Below are 26,014 nucleotides of genomic sequence, written 5' to 3'. Positions count from 1 at the left end.
GTAATTTTTCCTCAGTGACCCTGCAGTGCTCTGTCTGAAGTGATACTGTAATAGACGGCTGCATGGTTATAATTTTATTCCTAATATTATCAATCTTACTAGTAAAGAAGTTCATAAAGTCATTACTGCTGTGTTGTTTACAAACATCAGAAGCTGAAGCTTTATTTTTTGATAATTTAGCCACTGTATCGAATAAATACTTAGGGTTGTGTTTGTTTTCTTCTAAAAGAGATGAGAAATAAGCAGATCTAGCAGTTTTTATGGCCTTTCTGTATGCAATCATGCTCTCTTTCCACAAATTGCGAAAAACCTCTAGTTTTGTTTTCTTCCAGCTGCGCTCCATTTTTCTGGCTGCTGTTTTAAGGGCCCGAGTGTGCTCGTTGTACCACGGCGTTGGATTATTTGCTTTAATCTTCTTTAAGCGCCGGGGAGCAACTATGTCTAAAGTGCTAGTAAGGAGAGAGTCAATAGTTTCGGTTGCAGCATCAAGTTCATCTTGGCTATCTGTAATGCTGAGGAGATGGAACTGATGAGGAAGATTATGTACAAAGCAATCTTTAGTCGCAGCGGTTATCGTCCTACCATATTTGAAGCGAGGGGATGGCTTTGCAGCCTTAGGTAAATTAAGTATACATGATATTAGGTAATGATCTGAGATGTCATCGCTCTGCTGCAGAATTTTAACAGTATCAACATTTATTCCATGTGACATTATTAGATCTAAAGTATGATTAAGGCGATGAGTGGGTCCCGATACGTGTTGTCTAACTCCAATAGAGTTTAGAATGTCTCTAAATGCCAATCCCAATGCGTCTTTTTCATTGTCTACGTGGATATTAAAATCCCCAACAATTAGTACTTTATCTACAGCTAATACTAACTCCGATACAAAACCAGCAAATTCTTTGATAAAGTCTGTATTGTGCCCTGGTGGCCTGTATACAGTAGCCAACACAAATGTCAGAAGGCATTTATCATTTACACTACACAGTGTTACATAAAGCACCAAAACTTCAAAGGAATTATATTTGAAACTAGACTTCTGAGTAATACTGAAAATATTATTATAAATTACAGCCACACCTCCCCCTTTACCTTTCAGACGTGGCTCATGTTTGTAACAATAATCTCGGGGGGTGCACTCATTTAAAGTAATGTAATCATCAGGTTTTAGCCAGGTTTCTGTCAAACACAGCACATCTAAGTTATGATCTATAATCATATCATTGACAACAAGCGTTTTTGGCGAAAGGGATCGAATATTCAGCAACCCAAGCTTTATCAATTGTTCATCCGTATTATATCTGTTGTTTATTTGTTGGACATCAATTAAATTTTTACTGTTGAATGGTTTTGATGGTTTTTTGTATTTACTAATTCGGGGAACAGACACAGTCTCTATGTGATAATATCTAGGTGAAAGAGTCTCTATGTGCTGGGATTTAGCTGACTTTGGTGACGTGAGACAGCTAGCAGACGGTTGGTTTAGCCAGTTTGTCTGCTTCCTGACCTGGGCCCCAGTGAGTCAAGGTTTAGCTCTAAGACTATGTGCCAAATTACTAGAGAGAAGAGCAGCACCAGCCCAGGAGGGATGAATGCCGTCCATCTTCAACAGGTCAGGTCTGCCCCAAAAACTTTTCCAATTGTCTATGAACCCTATGTTATTTTGCAGACACCACTTAGACAACCAGCCATTGAGTGATGATAATCTGCTAACTATTTCATCACTCCTTTTCGCAGGGAGAGGTCCAGAGAAATATACGGCTTTTGACATCGTACTTGCGAGATTACACACCTCTTTAATGTTAATTTTGGTGATCTCCGACTGGCGAAGTCGAACATCATTAGTGCCAACGTGAATAATAATCTTAGAGAATTTACGATTAGCTTTAGCCAGCACTTTTAAATTTGCTTTGATGTCAGGCGCTCTGGCTCCCGGTAAACATGTGACTATGGTGGCTGGTGTCTCTATTTTCACATTCCGTGTAATAGAATCGCCAATAACTAGGGCACTTTCAACAGGATCCTCAGTGGGTGCGTCACTGAGTGGGGAGAACCTGTTTGATGTTCTAATCGGAACGGAAGAGCGGTTTTTTGATCCGCGACTATGCTTTCTCATCGTCACCCAGCCCTGCTGCGCGGGCTCAGCCGGAACCAAACAATGAGTGTTCACTAAGCTAGTCGCATCCAAAGCAGTATCTAAAGCTGTTACATTCTCACTACTCTCACATAAAGCTTGGATGCGTGTCTCTAAATCTGAAATCTTCTCCGTCAGCCTGATTAATTCCTTACATTTATCACATGTGAAGCCCTGTTCGCCAACGGAGATAGATATGCTAAACATGTAGCATGCAGTGCAAGTGACAATGACAGGAGAAGAAGACATGGCTTACCGTATTTGTTGATGAATCCAAAACTTACCACAGTTGTCTGATGGAGTCTTTTTAATAATCCAACTCACCACAGTTGTCTATAGAACTCAGAAAACAGGAGACCTGGATGCTGGGATGGAAAGCTACCAGGCTAGCGAAAAGCTAACGTGTGGTAGTGATTTAGATTAAAAGCTAGTAATGTCAAATTTAAATTGATAGGCTATATTAAACACTATATGGTGATGAGTAAGTTATATTTAGCAGTGTAAATTACAAAGAAAATATATCAAATAGAGATTCAAACACAGCTATACAGAGCTACAAACACTGTGGTGGCAGCAGCAGCAGGCAGACAGACAGGAGCAATCGATCAGGAACAATCAATCAGTCAGTTAAAGACAAACCATGACCAAAATGAGTGCAAGAGATTTCTTTGTAGCCACCATTTTAATCCTGTGTAATGCAGTCACAAAAAAAATAAAAAATAAAAATCACCACTGACTATTTCACTTACAGCAGTTAGTGTTTCGAAAAATGACATGGCAGAGGCGGTTTGCCTCCCTCGCTATATCAACCAATCATCATAGAGACGTAAATTACCCAAACTGCTCTTGCTGATAATGTACCAACTACCTTAATTATGGAGAGTAGAGATATTGAATATTTGAAAATTAAAATGAAGGAAGACCCAGTGCTGCAGTTGGATATAGGCTACAGCTCTTTTAATATTTTAATATGGACATTTCAAAGGATTTCAATGGTTTTCTTCTTAGGCTGTGTTAGGTGAGTGAAATTATATTTATATTTTCTTACTGTATACGTTTTTTTGTTTGGTTACATTTTGTCATAAATAATACAATTAGTGTGTATCGGTGCCTCCTCTATTTTAAAATCCACAGAGCTTTGAACATAACGCTACTCAGGCATTAAAATATTAATGGCAGATTATTGGCAGATATAGAGTAACTGTCAAGTCAATTAAAATCAACTTTATTTATATAGTGCTTTTACAATGATGATTGTTTCAAAGCAGTTTCACAGTGTTAAACAGGACACTGCAACAAAATTTGATTCGGCTGTACAGGCTGATATTTAGTTGAAAACTTTAGTTGAAATGTATGTAAGTAGTCTTTTATTAAAGGTGCACTATGCAACTTTCCGTCCACTAGAGGGCGCCTATTCTTAACAAAGGCCGTAGTTTGATGACGCCAAGTGTGAGCGCAGTATCTTGGGACATGTGGTCTTCACCTCACAGCCGGTGGAAAATAGGACTCGGGCAGAAATCATGTTGATAGATGCGGTTATTAACGTTACTGTAGTGTGAAGCAGAGCAGGACCGAGTGTTGTGGAGCGGAGCACGGCCACTGGAGCGATTGTTACACAAACACACGGCTCGCGAACACCGGGACTTTTATTATGACGGGATGGGACACAGTCGACGGGTGTTGCTATGATTTAGAATTAATTTATACTTAAATTATGACTGATGACTTTCCTTTTAAACATCATTCTCCATGTAAATACATTGGATTGTTTATTATTTCAACACTGTAAAAAATATAAGGTACAAAAAAAAAAAGAATCTTAGTACCAATTTCCACTAGCTTTTTTTTGCTGACTCAAATTTTGTAAATCACAGTTATATGAAGTGAAAATAAGTTGTCTGTGAATTTTTTTGTTGTTGTGTCAACTAGACATTTGTTTTCTGGAGATATGCAACTATTCCGTAACCGACCTTTTGTAGTTGAGCCAATTCTATAAATTTTGTCCATCGGAAACAGGTTTAGATGTTGATTTTTAAATTGAAAATCATTTGGTCATCAACATTTTGGTGATGAATGTTTCCTTTGGTTGGGCAGTTAGCCTCATTGTTTGAGTTTGTGGCCTTTGTAACGGTGTTTAGCAAAAAAGCATAATCAACCACACACAGACATCAAGAATCAGCATGTGAATCTCAACAATGGTGACATGCTTCATGCAGCAATGCATGCTGGGAGCCAACGTAGTATTAAAATGAGGGCTCCCGAGTCCCATCATGCATTGCAGCATGAAACATGTCACAAGATTCATATGCTGATTCTAGATGTCTGTGTGTGTGTCTAAAAAAAGTTCCCCCGATGTATTTAATAATCAAAATTCAGAATGACTGATCCGCTGCAAAAAAAACTTTTGTTGGTTTACGTTGTTTTAAAAAACTAATTTGGCTCAACTACAAAAGATTTGTTACAGATTAGTTGTATCTCTCCAGAAAACAAATAATGTCATGTTGACTCAACTAAACATATTTTGTGTCACATACAACTTATTTTCAGTTCATATAACTGTTATTTACCAAAGTTGAGTCAACAAGAAAAAGCTAGGAGAAATTAGTACTTTTTGCTGAACCAACACAACAACATCCGTCATTTCAGCTTTTTTCAAGTTGTGTTTTTTACAGTAAAAACAGCCGCAGCTTAAAAACAAACACAGTGGCATCTGAGCCTCAATAATGCAGTCGTTTTTAGCACTGTGGCATGTATGTATGAATATGCAGTTCCAGAGTAAAGTATACACAGACCTTGTTTTATCCCATATGCATTTACAGTAATGTTTTTGATACATGAGACATGCTTTCATTATTGATCACCGTCACTGTGACAAAAGCCCTTTCAAGAGTTGCCGGAGACTGTATGTGCTCTCGTGTGTATCACCAGAACGGCACATGTTCAAAGATGTAAAAGGAATAATTCACCCAGAAAATACAGACCTGTTGTTTTCTCACCCTCTTGTCATATTGAAGTTGTTTTTCTGTTTATGGAGCACAAAATCTCAAAAGCATCTTAGTAATAGCCTTCTGAAGTCTGAGCGTGAGATGAGGTGAGTTGCTTTGTGTGAGGAACACACTGAAATTTAGGTTCATTATTTACTGGTAAAGCTCTGAGCTTCAATGAAACTAAAATGTGTGTATGTTCATTACATAAAACATCATTTGATTTAAGAAAACTGCAATAGTGTGCAACAGTCGGGTTCCAGAAGTAAAAACTGCATTCATTTTCTCCTTAGGGAAATTGATTTTGAACAATATCTTATAAACCTTTAAAGACAGACCTACTGCGAGCTACGAGGTTGTTAATGTATGGTATTCGCTTCTGCTGAAAATGTCAGGCCGCATTTTTTCAGCTTTTTTTATTTTTTATTATAATAATCGTATTTAACTGCCAAATTCCTAATGAAATCTACATTACCCATGATTCAACACATGCCAAAATAGCTCTGTAGCTCTGCCCACTTCGAATGATAGAGTCAATCTCTCTAAGCGCTCGAATACTTCAATATTTCTGCATATTTTGCAATAAAGACCAAATATATTGTTTTACACATATTATCAACATTTGTAAATAAGTAGTTTTATCATTTTTTATTTGAATATGCTGTTTGCAATGTTTTGTGGACTGTAATTCTAGTTCAAAACTTTTACGCTTCAAATCAAAGTTTGTAGTGTTATGATTCTCCTTGTTGCTGATTTGGCTTGGTTCACGGATTATAAATAATTAAATCCCTTTTGGAGAAATTAACCGAAATAATACTTTTGGAACAAGCACTGATGAAAAAAGTGGGCAGGAACTGTTGAACTCTATATAGCGCATTAGTCTAATGTTATTATACTATTATAGTGCTTTTCATCCTGACTTGGGTGTATTCTTTCTTTAAGACATATTTTCAGTTTGTGTTGCAGCTGTTACTGTATGGTGTAGATTGTATAAATTCTTGCAAGCAGAAACCAAGCAGAAAAAGATATAGAAGTTCTTCAAAAACCTGTCCTGTGTGATCGGCCTTTTACTTGTCCAAATAGACAGTGGTAGCCATTCTCGGCTGTTTCACAGACACACACACAGACACTGGACGCTTGTCTGTGACTGTGGCTGACGCTGATCTCTCTAATCAGAGACTTCTGACCTCAAATGAGATAGATGAGCAGTTCATTGATCCACGCTTCTATTTATACGCATGTCCTCGCTGACATACTTTGAGTTGAGTTAATGTTTAAACTATCACTTTACAGTAGCAAATAGAGCCTTGTTTGCTTCTAGTGCACTAGTTAGACAATAGGTTTAGACGTGCTGTTAATTTACTGAGCGATCAGATTGACTATTTTCACCAGGTGGGACACATATCATATCTAGAGAGTCTTTTCTTTTAGGTTATTAAGCAAACACACTGCTAAATCCTTGGAACTCAAGCTTTCTCTCTAGCAACAGCATTGCAATTTCCTAGAAGCTACCCAAACACCCTAGCAATGGCATAGCAACACCCTGGAAACCGCCCAAAACTCTCTAACCATTGCATAGCAACACCCAAACAACCACATAACAATATCCTGCATGGAAACCACTCAAGCACCCATAGCAACAGACTATCACTGTGGGTATTGTGGCTGAAAGCTGTTGCACAACCCCACTGGTGTAAACATCTCCGTGTGGTTTTCCAGCAGTAGCTGTTGTAATTTGTGATGCGATTCATGTGTACGGCCGTGAGAGAGTTCAGGTGTGTTGAGAGGGTTGAGGGCCCGAGGCCGGGGCAGAAACCGTCTGATTTATGGAGCTGAAGCTCTAATGGAGAGTTCTGAAGGTCCAGTAAACGTGTGTCCTGTGATTTACAGCGCTCAGTAATCAATGAGATTTTACTGTCAGTGATGGATGGCCTTCTTTACATCCCCTGACACTCCATTTTGCACGTCATGAAGTGGGAATTTCCCAGTCTTTGAACAGGGAAGTAGAATCTATAGGCAGCATTAGTGTTTTGGTCACTTTTACGGTCTCACAGTAAGTCGTTTTAGTGTCTCTTTAAGGTGCTGTATGAACAGACACTGTCTTTATTCAGTCCTAAAAGTGACCATGTAATCATATTCATAATGATTTTGATGCCAATATCAAATTAAGCAACATGAATATTTGTTGAGTTAATTGTCTAGTTCCAGCGGGACTGGATTGTGAGAGTAAAAGTTGACATTAAGTGATGTTTTATGTGTTTTGGGGTAAAGGGAAAGACTGTGATGGATGTTCTGTTAAACTGGAGGTTTAGAAGAGTCTCTGTGATGTTAGTGTTTTGTGGTTACTGAGTGGAGCTTGTGTTTAGGTTGAGGACGTTGCTCATCCCTTACATTAAGTAAAATAAATTATATTTAGCACGCTAACATGCCATTGCTTGCTCATAGTTAACTGAAAGAGATTATTTTGAGTTGCTTTGATCATTTATTTGTCTTTACTAAATTTAAAGAGCCATATTTGCTTCTAGTCCACTAGTTAAACTATAGGTTTAGTTGTGCTATTACTTTACCAAGTGATCTGACAGACCATTTCACCAGCTAGATTGTAAAACAGAACCCAAACGCCCTAGCAATCGCATAGCCAACATCCTGAAAAACCCTCAAACATCATAGCAACATCATGGAAACCACCCAAACACCCTAGCAACAGCCTTCAAAACACCATAGGAACCACATAGCAACATCCTGGAAAAACACCCAAAACAGCAACTGCATAACTGATATCTTGGAAACAATTCAAAAATTCATAGCCAAGCAATCGCATAGCAACATCTCGGAAACCACCCGAACATCATAGCAACAACTAAAGCCCTGCATTTATGCCCGAGCCCGACGGGCCCCGACTTTTTTACGCCCCTCGGGCCGGGCTTCGGGCCAATTTTCATGTCATACCTAAAACGCGGGCCGGGCTTCGGGCCTTTTTATAGGCTTCTCCTTCGTTTTATATTTATTTTATCAATTAAAAGGAACAATGAGTTCTGCGCTGGTGGAAACAACACGAGACCATAATAGCTAACGCAACTGTTAAGATGGCTCGCACAGTGTTCAGAGCATAGGTTCAGAGTCCGCGCCAGCAGCAGCGCGCGTTTCTTCAGCACGGAGACACACTGCAAGCGTGGTGTGAGCATGGCGTTTCTGTTGCGTGTCATCCGCGGGGCGTCTGGTGCTATTAATGTACAGGGAAGCCCTATACTTCATGTTAAATATAAATATATTGCCTATTGATACAGCAAAGACAACTTCGGCAGTAGCCGGCCCATGCCATATCCATGGTATTGATGGCAAAAGGCTACAGAATAATTCGTTCTGTATTGACTGGTTTAATATTTCAAAATCGATAATTAGGCTATGTTGTCTTTTATTATTACAATTAGGCCTATCTGCATTTATGTTAACCTACAGACTTTCAAACATTATGTCATTATGTGTCACAATGTTTTATGGGCTATATGTTGTAGTCAGATAGATATGATGGTGCTGCAACACGCATCGCCGCAAATGACTAATGCAAGCCAACGCAAATGGCCGTAAATGAAACTTAAAATAAGTCTAAGATAGTCAAAAACACCATCATCTTCAATAAAAATGAATGAGATGAATGAGATCATTATCTTACCAGTGCGTCGCGCTCTCTTATGTGGTATTTGAATCTGAAATAAGCTGCTGAATAAAATGCATCTTAATCTTTTGCTTCCGTTGCTGTAAACTCCGTTAAATGAGCATATACCCCGGGAATTGAAGATGGGATTTATATTCATTTGCGTAGGTGTAAGGTAGGCTATAAGACAACCTGCATGTGCTTTTTTTATTTTATTTGTTTAGCTCCGTTTGCGAGAGCCGCGAGCAGAATCAGCTTGCCTCAGCTCGTCAAAAATGCCTTTTAGGCTACTGGTGGTAATAGTTGGCGAAATTAACTAACATTGTGATGCTTGAAGTGTTTTATGGATTTTATTATAGGCAAGACAAGTCAAGAGTTGATTTGAGAGACTAAATTAATTAAATATGCGGTTAACTCACTGTCGGCCGCTGGCCGCTTTTGGTCGTCACTTAAAAAAATTAAAACTTTAATTTAACAAACAAAAAAATGCTCTAAACATTTTTCTAAATTAACTTACTAAAGAAACGAAACGAAAAATAACTACTTTGACATTAAAAACAAAACAGAACTATTTTAATGGCTGCAACAATGTAAAAAAAAAAAAAAAAAAAAAAAAAACGGGCTCCAGTCGGACTCGGGCCGAGAATTTTGATAAGCTGTCGGACACGGGCCGGGCTAGGGCCTCAGCGTCTCGGGCCCGGGCCGGGCTAGGGCCTAGATTTAAGGCCCGTGCAGGGCTCTAGCAACAACATAGCAGCATCCTGGAAACAACCCAAACACCCTAGCAACAACCTTCAAAGCAAATGAACACCCTAGGAACTGCATTGCTGCATCCTGAAAACCACCCCCCCCCCCCAAAAAAAAAAAAAAAAACACCCTTAGCAACTACATAGCAACTTCCTGGAAACCAGCGAAACACCCTAGCAAACACATAGCAACATATTGAAAACTACCCAAAACACCCTAGCAACTGCATAGCAACACTCAAACACATCAGCAACCACATAGTAACATCTTGGAAACCACTAAAACACCCTAGCAATCGCATAGCAACATCCTGGAAACCAACCAAATACCTGAGCCACCACATAGCAACATCTTGGAAACCACTCAAACACCCTAGCAACCACATAGCAACATCTTGGAAACCACTCAAAACACTAGCAATCTCATAGAGACATCTTGGAAACCACCCAAACATGAAGAAGTTATTTTTTTTTAATGAACACACCTGTGATGCACATCGGTTTATTTTATATTAATGAAACGAGTTGCAACATTATTTGGCAACTGCTTTGGTCTTCTGTTTGCTTCACGTTCTTCATCACTCGTGTGTGTTAATCAGTCCTGAGAGCTCATCTCTACCGTTAGCTTGTGCCATATTTCCCATCATACAGCTCAGCTTTAGTTCAGGAGCTGCCATAACGTGTGTGTTTGTTCATTCTCATTGTTGAGTTGTTTGATAGTACACAGAAAAGTGCTAACATGATGGAAATGTGACAATGGGAACCTCCTGCCAGGACAAAATCAATCAATCAATCAATCAACTTTATTTATGTAGCGCTTTTACAATCACGATTGTGTCAAAGCAGCTTCACAGTGTCAAACAGGGTAATATTGCGACAAAATTAGATTTGGCTGTACAGCCGTACTGGAGAAAACAGTGATGTTATCAGCTTATTTTAATTTATCATATAGCGACAATGTTGGCAGATCAGTATTATAGTTTATAGAATTAAATAAGACCTAATTCATATATTTTATTTGTATAATAAGTTGAATAACTTTAATCATATTTTTAGTGTCCCCAACTGAGCAAGCCAAGCCAAAGGCGACAGTGGCAAGGAACCAAAACTCCATCGGGGCATGATGGAGAAAAATAAACCTTGGGAGAAACCAGACTCAGTCGGGGTGCCAGTTCTCCTCTGGCCTATTAACACACCGTGTAAGATTATTATTCTGGCAACCTTACAGGTCGGAAATCATATTAGATCGGATTATTCAAAATTTTCAGGGTATCACGGAAGAGACAGATTTATTTAGGATGGGGCGTCAATTACACAAGAGTATGAATACATGAAAGATCGGAATTATTGCGCCGAAGACGGGTTTTGAGCATGTCGTGCCGGTGAGGCAAATTCGGAGGAGACACCATTTGACACGGCTCAGCAGACACTCCAGGATGCGTTGGTCATGTCCAGGCAGGTCCACCATCCGATCCGGACAGGGCCCAGATCCGGGATAAACCTCGGGATAAACAGAGAGACTAACATTAGCGTAGATGTCACTCTTTTTATGATGTAACTAGTACATCAGGTGTTATGGGAAGTGTTCCCGGTTCCGGCTGACCTAGTTAATGCAGCCTAACAATCAGTCAATTGATCTGAATAATGAAAGTTAAAAATGTTTTATGTGTATGCCATAGTAAAGAGATGTGTTTTTAGTCTAGATTTAAACTGACAGAGTGTGTCTGCTTCCCGAACAATGCTAGGAAGACTATTCCACAATTTAGGAGCTAAATAGGAAAATGATCGACCGCCTGCAGTTGATTTAGATATTCTAGGTATTATCAACTGGCCAGAGTTTTGAGACCGCAATCGACGTGATGGGGTATAATGCGTTAAGAGCTCGCTTAAGTACCGGGGAGCTAAACTATTTAGTGCTTTGTAAGTAATAAGCAAGATTTTAAAATGTATGCGATGTTTAATAGGGAGCCAGTGCAGTGTTGACAGAACTGGACTAATATGATCATACTTCCTGGTTCTAGTAAGAACTCTAGCTGCTGCATTTTGGACTAGCTGGAGTTTGTTTATTAAGCGAGCAGGGCAACCACCCAGTAGAGCATTACAATAATCTAGCCTTGAGCTCATGAACGCATGTACTAACTGTTCAGCATTTTGCATTGAAAGCATGTGCCGTAATTTAGATATATTTTTAAGATGATAGAATGCGGTTTTACAGATGCTAGAAACGTGGCTTTCAAATGAAAGATTGGTATCAAAGAGCACACCCAGGTTCCTCACTGACGACGAGGGCTTGACAGAGCACTCATCAAGTGTTAGACAGTATTCTCGGTTACTACTTGTGGAGCTTTTCTGTCCAATAATTAAAAATTCAGTTTTATCTGAATTAAGTTGCAGAAAATTACTATTCATCCAATTTTTTATATCAGCTATGCATTCTGTTAATCTTGTGAATTGGTAGGTTTCATCCGGGCGTGAGGAAATATAGAGCTGAGTATCGTCAGCATAACAATGAAAACTAACGCCATGTTTCCTAATGATATCTCCCAGTGGTAGCATATACAGGGTGAAAAGCAACGGTCCTAACACCGAGCCTTGCGGTACCCCATACTGAACTTGTGATCGGTGTGACATCTCTTCATTTACTGCTACAAACTGATAACGGTCAGATAAGTACGATTTAAACCATGCCAAAGCAGTTCCACTAACGCCAACATAATTTTCGATTCTATTCAGAAGAATATTGTGATCGATAGTATCAAATGCAGCGCTAAGATCGAGTAACACTAATAGAGAGATACAACCACGATCAGATGATAAGAGTAAATCATTTGTAACTCTAATTAGAGCAGTCTCAGTGCTATGATACGGTCTAAATCCTGACTGGAAATCCTCACATATACCATTTCTTTCTAAAAAAGAACATAATTGTGAAGACAAAAGGCAATGTGAAACACGTGTGTATGTGGCGTCGCTCCCTGTGAACATGCAAACGTCATGCGGTGGAAGATGAACGTTCAAAAAGATGTTTAGCTCCATGACACTACAGCAGGGGGCGAATCTCACAGAAAAAAACTTCACCAGGAATTGTACACTGTTCAGCCAAAAAAAAGTCGCTGTTTGGATTTAAATAGGCACATGCTTATTGCAGGGATTATCATGTTTCTAGCTTTTTATATATTTGGTAACAATTCTTTTGACCCTCATTGATGGAGTGTGTAGCTTTTCATTTCTCAAACAACCAGATAGACACATCATGGCCATATTCCTGGATCACAATGTGGAGATTCATCAGCTCAGACTGTGAAAGAGTGGCTGTGAGGAGCATGAAGAATCATTCTCATTTCTGAGTCCAGATCTTAAATTCACTGAAAGTCTTTGGGATGAGACTTTACAGAGTGATGGACTCTTGCATTGGCAGTACAAGATCTGGACCAAATATTCATGCACCTCTTGATGGAAATTACATCACAACATTTCTCAATTATCAATTTTTGGTTAAGACCATTCTTTCACAGTTTGAGCTGATGAATCTTGATATTGTCATCCTGGAATATGGCCATGATGTGTCTTTAAGGAAAAGCTACACACTCCATCCGTTAGGGTCAGAAGAAACCATTTCCAAACATATAACAGTATTTTATACCAGTTTTTTGCTGGGCAGTGTATTTTGTATAAAGGAAATGTAAATGTCATGACGATTAAACACATTTCTTCCTCCCATTACTGTAGTGAAAAAATCATATCGCACAATAATGGTTATTAAAATATGCATTAATTAAATACTACCTTGCAATTTACAAAATATAATTAATAAAATGTGTGTAATTGTCATGAAAATAATGTGATGATGCAGAATCAGGATTTTCTTGATTTAAAATTCTTAATATTTCTTGTGATGTCGGTGTGAAATATGGACTCGTGTTTGATAAGATCTTCTTTCAGACCCAGATCATGAGCACAGAGCTAAAACAACTTTCCCATAGTGCATCTGTGTGCGGGTCAGCGGCCAATCGCTCTCTGGAATGTGCACTCTTGAGTGGAGCTCTTAAGCTTGACTTACACAACACAAAACATCGTAAAAACACAGCCCTCCACAAACCTCTTAAAAAGACACGACGGTCCTGGCATTTACTCTCCTTCATGTGATTTTTCAGTGGAACACAAAAGATATTTTGATGAAGGTCTGAGTCGCTTTTTAGAATGAAAATGACCAGCGCTTTTTATTGTCAAGCTCCAAAAAATATCACAACTGTTGTCTATATGGATAATGCACTATAATCATACCGTGCTTTATGTGAGGAACAGACTGAAATATGTCACGTGAAAATGCATCATGTCAAGTTTGCCATCAATGCAAAGTTTGAATATGCAGAGCTGAGAGCTGTAGTCTGTTGTTGTATATTTACTTCATTCCGGTTTGACAGCCAATGCTCCTTGTTCCCGTTCCTTATCTTTGTGTGGTTTACTGAACATTCATTAAACAAACTAAACATTCATCTCACCAGGAGGCCCAAATTCTTCTTCAAAGTACTGTTATTATATACAGTTTTATTTATATACTATTATAGTATTTGTTCATATTTTGAAATAGCTTTTATTTTAATATGTTCATTTTGCCCTTGTGTGTGTGTGTGTGTGTGTGTGTGTGTGTGTGTGTGTGTGTGTGTGTGTGTATGGATGTGTGTGGATGTGTATGGATGTGTGTGGATGTGTGTGTGTGTATATATATATATATATATATATATATATATATATATATATATATATATATATATATATATATATTAGAGCTGTGCGATATTACAGAAGAATGCGATATGCCATAACTTAAATAATGTGATTTGATATGCAATACGATATTGCTATTAGTGTGTAAAATCTATGTAAATTATATTTGAAGTATTTAAAAACTGAGAATGATATTATTTATGCGTTTCACATTAATTCTGGGAAAAGAAAGCATAGCTACAACTTTTGAAAGTGACCAGCAGAAATAAGTTTAGCAAAAATGTATGTCATAAATCTGACAATATAATATTAACATCAGTGTGAATATATATATATATATATATATATATATATATATTCGGGTTTAGTAATTTTATTACTTAAGATTGTTTATTTTATTTAGTTGCCAAGGCAGCATTTTTAATTTTCGTTCTTTTTTGGATTTAAGTTCTTTGTCTAATATTTATATTTCATTTATATTTTATTTCTGCTTTATTTAAATTACTCGAAAAAGTATTATTTTTGTTGTTGTTAACAATAACAGCACTGCTTCAAAGCTGTATTTCAGTATGACTAGAGTCTCGTATCCGCTGTGATGAACTGAACTGTTGTAGACCGAACGTGAGGATATTTATTAAAGAGTTAATCCTCCCGGATCTCCATCGACAAGAGCCGTTAATTCTCATTTATTTATTATGATTAACTGAGGGCATTCGCGTAACGTCGGCTGTGTGCCGTGTACGACTTTATTATGATTGATCTGAATTTAATCTTTAACCCGGAGCAACCACTAAATCAAACAACTTGCTCAGAGAACGAGGAAACTGCGAGAAATACATCCTGCAGAAAAAGAGTGGACGAATGCAAAATGAAAATTGCAATCAATTTCTCAGCATAATGTCAATACACAACAAATAATGACTTAAATGTGGATCTGTTCCTCACACAACAAATTAAAACAAATTAATTGTATGAACTACTATTAAGGGTTTTTGGACACTTTTTTCACCAACACCCATCCCATAGACCCTGTTCTATGGGGCTCCCACTCAGAGCGAGTCAAGTAGGAACGGTTACATTTGGTGCCGTGACCCGGGTCGGAGTGAGGTTTAGGGGGTTGAGTGTAACAGACATAGACCAGTAAGAGCTGTGTGTGTAAACCTCACTCCCCTGGCCTCAAGAGGTGCACTATTGACTGATGTTTGCAGCTGCAGTCATTAGCATCCTTGTCAGTGCGCCCGCCTCCCACACCGGAAACCAGGTTCAAATCCCACTCGGAGCGGGGTCAAGTAGAACCTGTACGTTTGGGGATGGGACTAACTGTTTGACTGACCAATGACAGACGGGGAGTTTTTGTAAAAGCTGTTATTATTTTGGCAGCTCTTTTTGGTGTCTAGAGTAGCAGAACTTAAGTTTTACCAAGCTGTTTCGTTGAGAGGGTTAATCCACTGACCTCACTATAAAGCTGTCACTACACTTCATGCTCATAGAAAACATAGTTTATTGCCTTTCTTAGCACACATTCTGTTTGGAGTTGAAGTTATCAAGGTCATTCAAATGAAAATGGAAAGTGCTGCCGTGCTTCAGTCGCGATGGCAACAGAACAGTCCTGGCCGTAACACAACATTCCTGCTCCTTTTAATGACTGGAAACTTTTCAATGCACTTTAAATCCTCAGGGAACAAATTTTAATTAAATTTGCACTTTTAAGAAAATGGAAAGTAATCCAAGTGTGTTCATTAAAGCAATTGGAAATCTTTTCTAAGACACACAAACATTCACAGACGCATAAAGAGCCGTATTAAAATGTCAGCTCGGCTGTGCACGTCTGACGTACTTCATTACACGCTTTTGGATGTGACGAGGCCTCTGTCGGGCGGTGAGGTCAGAGGTCACCCTCCACCAGCCTGCCCAGAAGGGGCCCGTCTGCTCGGCCGGCTCTCTGAGGACTGTGGGAGCCCTTCTTTGCATTGTGCTTGCTAAATCAGTCGGAGGCGCTCTTAAAAACATCTGACATTCTCCTGCTCGCAGAGGAACCTGACACACACACTGCTGAGATTTAAACTTTTTTCTTGCAAGCATGTCATTTGGAACTGATAGTCTAAAGACTTTTTAACCAATTGCAATCTTAACAGCAACATGATCAGCATTACCATATTAAAGTTAAAGTATGCCATTCCTGCCTCACTAGCGCCATCATAAACATGTTTCCTGAAGACTTCCTGGTAAAAAAAAGAAAAGAAGGGATTTCCTGCATATCAGTGTTACTAAAACTGATGCTATTAAAAACTGTTTTCATGCATTCAAATAAAGCTAAAATTAAATAAAATATAAATATTACATTTAAAAAAATGTAATCTAAAAAACGTAAACGTAAATATGAAATGTTGCCTTGTAACTAAATTAAAAAAATGTGAAGTTCTAAAATTATTAAAACTTAAATAATAAATAAACACTAAGTAAAGGTATATTTAAAAAAAACTAAAATAAATGACAAAAGCACATAACAAAATTACAAATTTAAACAAAATTTTTAACTCGCTTCATTCAAAAGACAGGTAAAAACTCATCTCTTCCATGAGCACTTAATCTTATCATAAAAAAAAAAAAAAAAAAAAAAAAAAAAAAAATCTAAACTCTTCTAAACTCTTTTTCTGGTTTTTGCTACTCGGAGTAATTTCTAAATCTTTGTATTTAGGACACTTTTTGTGTTTCGTTGCCAGATCGCTTCCTGTAATCCCGAGTTGTCGCTTGGATAAAAGCATCTGCTAAATGCATAAATGTAAAATGTAAATGTAAAATTATAAAATTTTAAGTAAATGAAAATATAAAGATAATTAAAAATACTATATAATGACATTAATAAGTTATTTTTTATTAATAACTAATATTAACATCAACATTGTTTTTTAGGAAATAATAATAATAATAGATTTTTATTAAATTATTCTGAATTTATTATTGATAAAATATATGTTTAAGAAGTTATTTTTATATATATTATTATTAATAATATTATTTGTATTATAACTTAATCTTAGGGCAGTTGTACCACTCAGATTATTACTTATTACTCCACAAAATGTTACACTATAAAAGTGCTGGGTTAAAAACAACCCAAGTTGGGTTGAAAATGGACAAACCCAGAAATTGGGTTGTTTGAACCCAGTAAATGTACCCATTTAACCAACCCAATTTCTGGGTTTGTCCATTTTCAACCCAACTTGGGTTGTTTTTAACCCAGCATTTTTTAGAGTGTAAATAAATATAATTATGACCGGGACTTTGACGCATCAATTAAGATTAATTACTTACGGGACTTTAACGCGTTAATTAAGATTATGCAAAAAATAAATAACATAATTTTAACCACACTAATTTTTGCACCATGGAACGTTTTTCAATGAATGAGTTTCAACGGACCGATTATACTGCAACACCAACTAGAGCTCAGAAGTCACGACAACAACAAACCAGTGAATATGAACGAAGAAGCTGATGAGACTGCTTTGCTTGGCCCCGTGGATGGGAAATTTTGTTTTAAAAAACGAAAGAATGGAACCGTCGACAAGAGCACGGTTGTGTGCAAGCTATACAACAAGGAATCTGCGTATCACCGCAGCACATCGAGCCTCAAATATCACAAATATGCTTTTGCTAAACTTAATGGCAAACATTCCGCTGGTCTGCTGGACTGAATTATGTATTCAGTCATTATTCAATGGTATACTAAAAATACATGTGAAAAATTACTTCTCATTGTTCTCAGGTCAAATATTTATATGCAATTAAAATGCGATTAATTGCGATTAATTAATTACAAAGCCTCTAATTAATTAGATTTTTTTTAATCGAGTCCCAGCCCTAATATAATATAATATAATATAATATAATATAATATAATATAATATAATATAATATAATATAATATAATATAATATGATATAATATAATATAATATAATATAATGTTATTTTATATATACATTTTATCATTTAAATTAGTTTACCATAGAATAGTAGCCTGGATGCCAGCCGAACTTAGCCCTGCCCACAATTTTTTTAGGTCGGGCGGTTCGATCTGGCCTCACTCCATAGAGGAGTAATTATCTCCGAACAGAAACTGTTCGGACCAATGAAATCATCAGGGCGGGCTTTAGACGATGATGGACAGATGATCAACAGTAACGTAATCATCACGTCATCAAAGGGGCTTGGATTATATTTGTTCAAATCCTAAACGGAGAGCTTGTTTGTATATGCATTCACCTTCACTATTTCTCTCAGAAATGATGATCATGTTGGTTCTGTGTATCAAGTACTGTATGTATCATTAAATTATTTTATTTTTTTACAACACCGGCAATGATTGTTTATTCCAGCGCGTGCAGACGGGGTTGCCAAGTTTTTTACAACAAAACCCGCCAACTACTAGCCCTAAACAATAGCTTCTCGGGGGGTTCTCCGGGGAAAAAATGGTGTTTGGGGGGTAAAATGTGTGTTATTTTGGCAAGGTTACCTGCTAAAATTCGCACTCATGGGTCTATATATCACATAATAGTCACTTCAACCAGCGGACATAGAAAACAACCGCGGAAAAAAACGCGGACTTGGCAACACAGTGCAGTTGAACTATGTTGACATTTGACAATGCGTCGCTTCTTGCTCTGATTGGTTGTAGGTCTATCCAATTGATGTCTTTCCTGGTTCGGTTGAAACACGCCCCATAATCACAGCCCAATGGAGCAGTTTCAGACTCATATCCTGACTAGAATTGAGTATGACCACGTCAGGCTAGTAGAATAGGTTTATTCATCTCTTTGTCTTGCATTTTATTGTATTTTATAATAAATGAGTAAGTCTGGATTCTGGACAAAGCATCACATCTTTGAGCCGAGTGCAGATAGACAACAGAAGTATAGGTCTTTTGAGCAGGACGGGTGTTTCACTCGTTCAACATTTAATGAATTAGTTTGAGAGTTAAAGGGAATATTCAATCGATGACCATTTCTGACTGTCTAACACCCTTTCAAGTCCTGTCGAGACGAGATGTAGCTGAGCAAGTACATGTACTTAGAGATTTTACATGAATGTACAAGTAAAAGAATGTTGTGATTAAAAGAACGTTGCTATATGATACTCAGAGGTGCGAACCAAATGTTTTATTTCTAGTCATTACATCCTACTTTAACCCCTCAAAGGTTTCTGAATGAAGACGCAGCAGTTTGATGCCATAGTTACAGTCATTTTAGTCTCATGCAATCTGTGCTTTAAGCTTATGTGGTCAAAAAAGACTGAAGACAACATTTTTAAATGAAATGAATGTATTATATTTTGTTTCAATAATATTTTTTCTGTAGTATTTTGTATTCTTGGGGAAGTTCATGGTAATAGACAATATTCACCTAATAATTAAGCAACATGTATTTCTATAGAAAATAATACAAATATTACAAAAATCTAATCGTATCATATTATTGTCTATTAATGCAGTGTTTAAATTATAATGCATGAAAGGCAGATTGATTCATATGAAATATTTAGTTGCATCCACTGCTGTAGATGCATGCATAACCATAAGGTTGTGTATTCCCTAACTTCAGACATAATTACTTTTGTTAGGTAGATTGTGGTAGAAATAGAAAATAGGTAGAAAATATCTATTTTTTTATTATTAAAAAGCACCTGAGGGTTAAGGTTAGGGTTAAACTCTTTGTAAATATACAGGCATGAATGTTTGATCAAAGCTGTCCTGTTGTATTTACTCAATGTGCACTCTAGTGACATTTGAAACAGATCATGATCGGCTGGGAAATAGACAATATTGGTTGGTTTGGTTGGTTGGTTGGAAAATGTTTCCATATCACTTAATATCGTGATATTTATTTCTATTAATGCAGAAGGAAAGGTGTGCAATGACACCTATCTTTTAGACTTCAAGAATGAATGTAAATAACTTAAAATAACTTTTATGTATTCATTTATTTTGGTTGGTTGGCTTGTTTCTATATTTGGTTGGTTGGTTGGGGATGGTTTTGGTTATTGGGTTGTTTTGGTTTATTTTTGTGGTTGGTTGTGGTTTGTTGGTTTGTTGTCATTGGTTGTGGTTGGTTAGTTGGTTATTTGGTTGGTTTGGTTTATTTTTGTAGTTTGTTGGGGTTGTGGCTGGTTGGTTGGTTGTCATTTGTTGTGGTTGGTTGATTATTTGGTTGGTTTGGTTTATTTTTGTGGTTGGTTGGTTTGTTGGTTGGTTGGTTGTGATTTTGGTTGGTTGGATTTGTTTGTGGTTCTTTGGTTTTGGTTGGCTGGTTTGGTCTGGTTGGTTGACTGGTTGGTTGATTGTGCTGGGTTGTGGTTGGTTGGTTGTGATTGGTTGGTTGGTTGGTTGGCTGGTGGGTTGTTTGTGCTGGTTTGTGGTTTGTTGGTTGGTTGTGATTGTGGTTGGTTGGTTTGTTGGTTAGTTTGGTTGGGTTGGTTGGTTGGTTTTGGTTGGTTAGTTATTTGGTTAGTTTGGTTTATTTTTTGTGGTTAGTTAGTTGGTTAGTTATTTGGTTAGTTTGGTTTATTTTTTGTGGTTGGTTGGTTGGTTGGTTGGTTGGTTGGTTGGTTGGTTGATTGTGCTGGGTTGTGGTTTGTTGTTTGGTTGGTTTTCATTGATTGGTTGGTGGGTTTGTTGGTTGGTAGTTTGTGGTTTGTTGGTTGGTTGGTTGGTTGGTAACTTTAATAAGTGCAGTCTCTGTGCTATGATATGAATGATAGGTAGATTGAAATCTCTCATACAAGTTATTCTCTATAAGTAGAGCATGTGCCAGTTGAGCAACAATTTTTTTCGAATAATTTATAAAGAAAATGTTAATTACAAATGGTTCAAAAATGTTCTGGATTATTATGATTTGCACCAAGTTTCTTAAGTATGGGAGTAATAGCTGCTACTTTAAGGGATGAAGGAATGATGCCAGTATTAAGGAAGAATGTATAATTTGAGTTATCAGCGATAACAATGAAGGTATAGACAGGACTAACCAGATCTGTAGGAATAGGATCAGATTGACAAGTTGTAGATTTAGATTTTTGAACACATTCAGCTATTTCATCAGCCGTAGGCAAATTGAAACTAGAAAAAGCTGTTACAGATGAGTCAACCTGAAAAGAAAAGCATGTACTGCATACCTTGTTGTTGTCATTTCAATTTTATCATTAAAATAAGTCATACAATTAACACATAAAATAGTAGAATGTGATGGTAATGACAAAGCATCAGGTGGCCTCAAAAATTGTATTAATTGTGGAAAATAGTAGTTTTGCATTCCCACCACCAGAATTTATAAGATTGGCATAATTTGATATAGCCATAAAGTGCTTCCTTATAGTATCTGGTATCGTGCATTTCCTTGTGTACAGTTAAACAAGTTCTTGCATGAAAACTTTCCAGATGACGGCCTTTGCTTTTAGCTGACATAGATCAATTGTAGACCAGGAACCAGTATGAGCAAATGAAACCGTCTGAGCTCTCACAGGAACAACATTATTCAAGATATTCTGAAATCGGCCATTATAATGCGAGATCAGTTCATCCAGGCTAAATAGTCCATCTGTGTTAAACAAGTTATTAACTTTATTATGAAATCAATATTCTTAATGTTACGAAATGAGATAATATGACTTTGAACAATCTTTAAGGAGAAAGAAAGAGGAGAAAGAAGTTATTCCAGTGCAACAAAAAGATCAAGTATGTGTCCTTTTAAATGAGTTGGAAAATCGATAAATTGTTTCAGTCCAAAGCTGTCCAAGTATGATAAAAAAGTATTTTGTCTCGGTGGAAGTTGTCTTATCAACATGGTATTAAATCAATGACCATAATCATATTTGGAGAAATAGAACATAATAAAGTTAAGAAAACAATTCAGTTAAAAACTTAGATACAAGATATAAAGATATAATAGGACGATATATACACGGTAGTACACTGTAAAAAATTATTTAGAAAAAAAGTTACCTGGTTGCCTTAAAATTTTGAGTTCATTGAAATTAAAATTTTGAGTTAATACAATGATAATTTTTTAAGATTTGACATCCTTTATTAAAATATTATTCAAAGATTTTGTAAGCATATTGGGTAATTGTGAGTGTTTTATTTCTGATGACGCAGTGAAACATGCCAAATAGTGCTATTTTCATGATTTATCACATTTTTTTTTTTTGTGGTTCAGATACAATAATATTTGAGGTTCTATTTATTAAACAAATTTCCTTCATTGTATCAACTCAAATTTTTTATTTCAATAAACTCAAAATTTTAAGGCAACCAGGTTACTTACTTTTTTAAGTTAAACCAACAAAAACCAACCAAATTTTTTTACAGTGTAGTTATTGGTCCATTGACTTGTAACACCATGGATTTAAATTAAATCATAAATCATAACATTTCTTATTATAAAACATCCCTAGACCCCCACAGGCAAGCACAGGCAAAACGCAGCAGAATGGACAGATTCAACTAAGAGATGGCATTTTGTTGTTGCCATGTCTCAGTTAAACAGAGAAAGTCATTCTAACAGTAGATCCCAAACCAGTGGTGCTGTGTTGTTGATAGAGTGAATAATAAATAACCCAAAGGGAAGCGTGTTCGTTGTATATTTGACCATAACTGGCCTGCCTATGAGGTAGCACAGAGTAGTCCACGGTATGGTCCGATTTATTTCCGAAGAGAAAGACTGTATGGGGTTTGAATCATCAAACTTGCACATACAGTATATACATATACAATGAAAGGACATTAGGATAAGCTATATACATGCTTACACTGGGCATGTTTCCGATAGTTTTAATACTATTGTATTAGAATGCAATGATATTGATGGTAATTATCTATTTATCGCCCAACCTTCAGTGGATGTAGCTGGGTGGGTTTGAGGAGGACAGTGGGTTCCTAAGCTGGACCAGTTCAGTCGGTTTCCTCTTTTTCTCTCTCTCACACACACACACACACACGTGCTTTGGGCTCTTGATAAAGGCAGCGTCCTTCCATGATCTCTGATTTCTGGCACACAAACTTGCAAATCCTCCAGGAATGGTTTTCCAAAGACATGGATTGAAATCAAGTGGGGGAAGGGTCTCACAGAAAAGAAGAAAATTCTAAATGAGAGAGTAAGAAAGGGAGAGGGAATAACAGACTGCCAGAGAGAGAGAGAGAGAGAGAGAGAGAGAGAGAGAGAGAGAGAGAGAGAGAGAGAGAGAGAGATGGACACACAGAGATGAATGCATTATTTGTTAGCAGTATGGTCAATGGGGAAAAAAGAGGAAGATTAGCAGAGAAACAAGCAAGCCGGATCTGTCCTTCCTCACTCACACACTCTTTCGTCTGCATCCCATCATCCTCCTAACCAGCATTGTGAAGCTGTTTTAAAAATGTAGTTTGTCGAAATGTATCATTCACCAGAGGTGAATAGAGTAATAAAAAAAACTAATAGATTTCACATTTTGATGCAAAAGAGAGATTATCTAATTAAATATGCCCTCATTTGCATACTTTTCCAGACCAAAAATCTGAACAGTGGATAAAGTCAGGATCAAAATTCTTGTTTTATTTTGTTGAAGGTTTTTACAGAGGCGATCTCTCCATAAATCAGAATTCTGTCAACCGCCAGAATATAAATACATGTCACCATGTTTTTAGGAATGAGATGTTCTATACATCAGGTGAATGATGTGTGAACAAACCTTCAGAATACAGGTAAAGCTGTAAAGTTTGGTGTATGTGTTTTCTCACTCACATCAGGACTGGTGCTGAAACTTTTGTCTGTCTTTTTTTGCAGGTTGGCGCTGTCACTTGTCAAGATGGAAAAAGGACAAAGAGGAAAATAAGATGGGAATGACTCTTCATGTTTATTTAAATTATTTAATTTTCGGATGATTTGACCGTCCATGTGGGACTGAGAGCAGACGAAGCAGCGCGAGTCCAGTCGAATCCAGTTTTACCATCAGGAATGGTGCGTAACATTCCCACATCGACGGCATGCGAACGAAGTTTGATAACATCAGACTTCAAAAGGCAATTAATACGAACTGTTTGTGTATGTAGCTACCTATGTACGAATGTATGTATGTTTGTACAGTTAAATATACATGTCTATCTATGAGAACAAACCAAATGCCCTTCCGCGCACAATCACACATTAACAGGACCAAGCTGGAATTTCGCATTTCCTGCAATCTTCCACATTGTTGGCTATGATGGCACGATCCAGCTGCGCACCCAATAACGATGACAATAATTCCCACAGTAATAAGCATATTGCGGTTGCAGCCTGATGGTGCACATTCACCCGCTGCAGGGACTGCGCTAAAGCAATTAACTCCATCACTAATCATCATTCGGCCGGATAACTGCGGTACTCGAATCTCATGTACGTCCGCGTTTAAATGTGCGTTGAGTGTTAAATACAGGCAATACGCTTGCACTGGTGCTACTGTGCATGAGAAAGAAAGACAGTCATCCGCGTTTGGAAATTAATTTCCGCTGTTCCTTCTGAAGGCCCATGACAATCTTATAATGAATTGCACTCATTAAAATTGCCGAACGATTTTTGCAACATTACTTTGAACTGTTAAAGGATGTTCACACAAGACGTGTTCTTGAATTCTTCTGCGCTTTTTTTGCTTTGTTTTAATCATCAAACATATGCATTTTTGCATTACATTTATACATTTTGTAGATGCTTTCATCCAACTTGCATTGCATTCTCAGTATACATTTGATGTGTTCAGGCATCCCTGGGAATCGAACCCATGTTCTACTGTTTTATCTTTAAATTTAAGCTATGTCCAGTTAAACACCTGTGTTATTTTACAATTCTGGGTACCATCATTATGTTGAGGGTATGTTGACCCAATATTGATAATTGATAATGCAATTCATCAATAATGACTCTATGAAAAAAAAAAAGATTTTAACTGTATTTAACAACTACTATTTCACAAAATGTGAATATTTTCCTCACCAGTGTTGTTGAAAATTTTTTGCCAGCCACCACCAGCATTTGTAATCATTTTCACAAAATATTTATGGCCCCTAGAATATATTTAGTTGTATAAATATCTGAATATACAATATATCAAAAGAAAGAACAGACCCTTTGCTTTTATTCTAGCTTCATGCACTCTTTTTTAATCTTAAAAAAAGCATAATTTTGCGCAAAAGGCTGAGAAATTTGCTTCAAAAACTACAACAAGATCAGATTCAGAACAATAATCAAAACACAGATGGAGTAGATGGAGTCCATCATCACCCCTAATGCTTGCACAGTCCTGCAGCTCGCCTTGGGTCTACATTTGATTACATCAGTCAGTTTTGATGTTTATGATCGCATTATTTGACATATGAATTAGCTTACATATGCTATTGCTTGTTTCTGCTTCTTCTTCGCATGTGTGATTTGATCAGGAGATTCTGTACTGATGTGTAATAGGGCCCACTACCGTATAACAGTGAAAACAGAGAAAGCTGTAAAATATTCTGTCAATAGCGGAAATAGTTAACAACAAATTTTGATTAAAAAAAATGTTGGGGGGGGGGGGTTGTGCTTTCCCAGAACTCAAAATGGCGAGATTATGGGTTCGATTCCCAGCAAAATTTTGCATGAATGAACTGATAAGAAGTTACACCTTCAAGGCAATATACATTTCTTTGAAGCATCTGCCAAATTCATACATGCAAATGTAAATACCCAGAATACCATTTCCATTCCACTATATCCAGCTGTTTT

The 26,014-nt window shown here is 37.1% G+C and overlaps 2 protein-coding genes across 3 annotated transcripts in view; one reads left to right on the top strand and one right to left on the bottom strand.

Moving 5' to 3' along the window:
• cdk14 (cyclin dependent kinase 14) overlaps positions 1-25,393 on the top strand; it is a 223,704-nt gene extending 198,311 nt beyond the window's left edge. For both annotated transcript variants that reach the window (XM_067447900.1, XM_067447901.1), the window contains one exon: positions 24,065-25,393. The gene's annotated coding sequence lies outside the window, so the exon portion shown is untranslated. The remainder of the gene's footprint in view (positions 1-24,064) is intronic.
• On the bottom strand, positions 10,464-12,081 carry LOC137083560 (uncharacterized; the record flags this gene model as incomplete). Its single annotated transcript, XM_067449520.1, has 1 exon — positions 10,464-12,081. A coding segment is annotated over one exon (897 nt), but the record flags the coding sequence as incomplete, so codon positions are not given.
• Positions 25,394-26,014: the final 621 nt, after the last annotated feature.

Source organism: Pseudorasbora parva, chromosome 7, assembly GCF_024679245.1.
Source record: "Pseudorasbora parva isolate DD20220531a chromosome 7, ASM2467924v1, whole genome shotgun sequence".
Taxonomy (NCBI): domain Eukaryota; kingdom Metazoa; phylum Chordata; class Actinopteri; order Cypriniformes; family Gobionidae; genus Pseudorasbora; species Pseudorasbora parva.
This window is presented reverse-complemented; position numbering and strand designations above follow the sequence as displayed.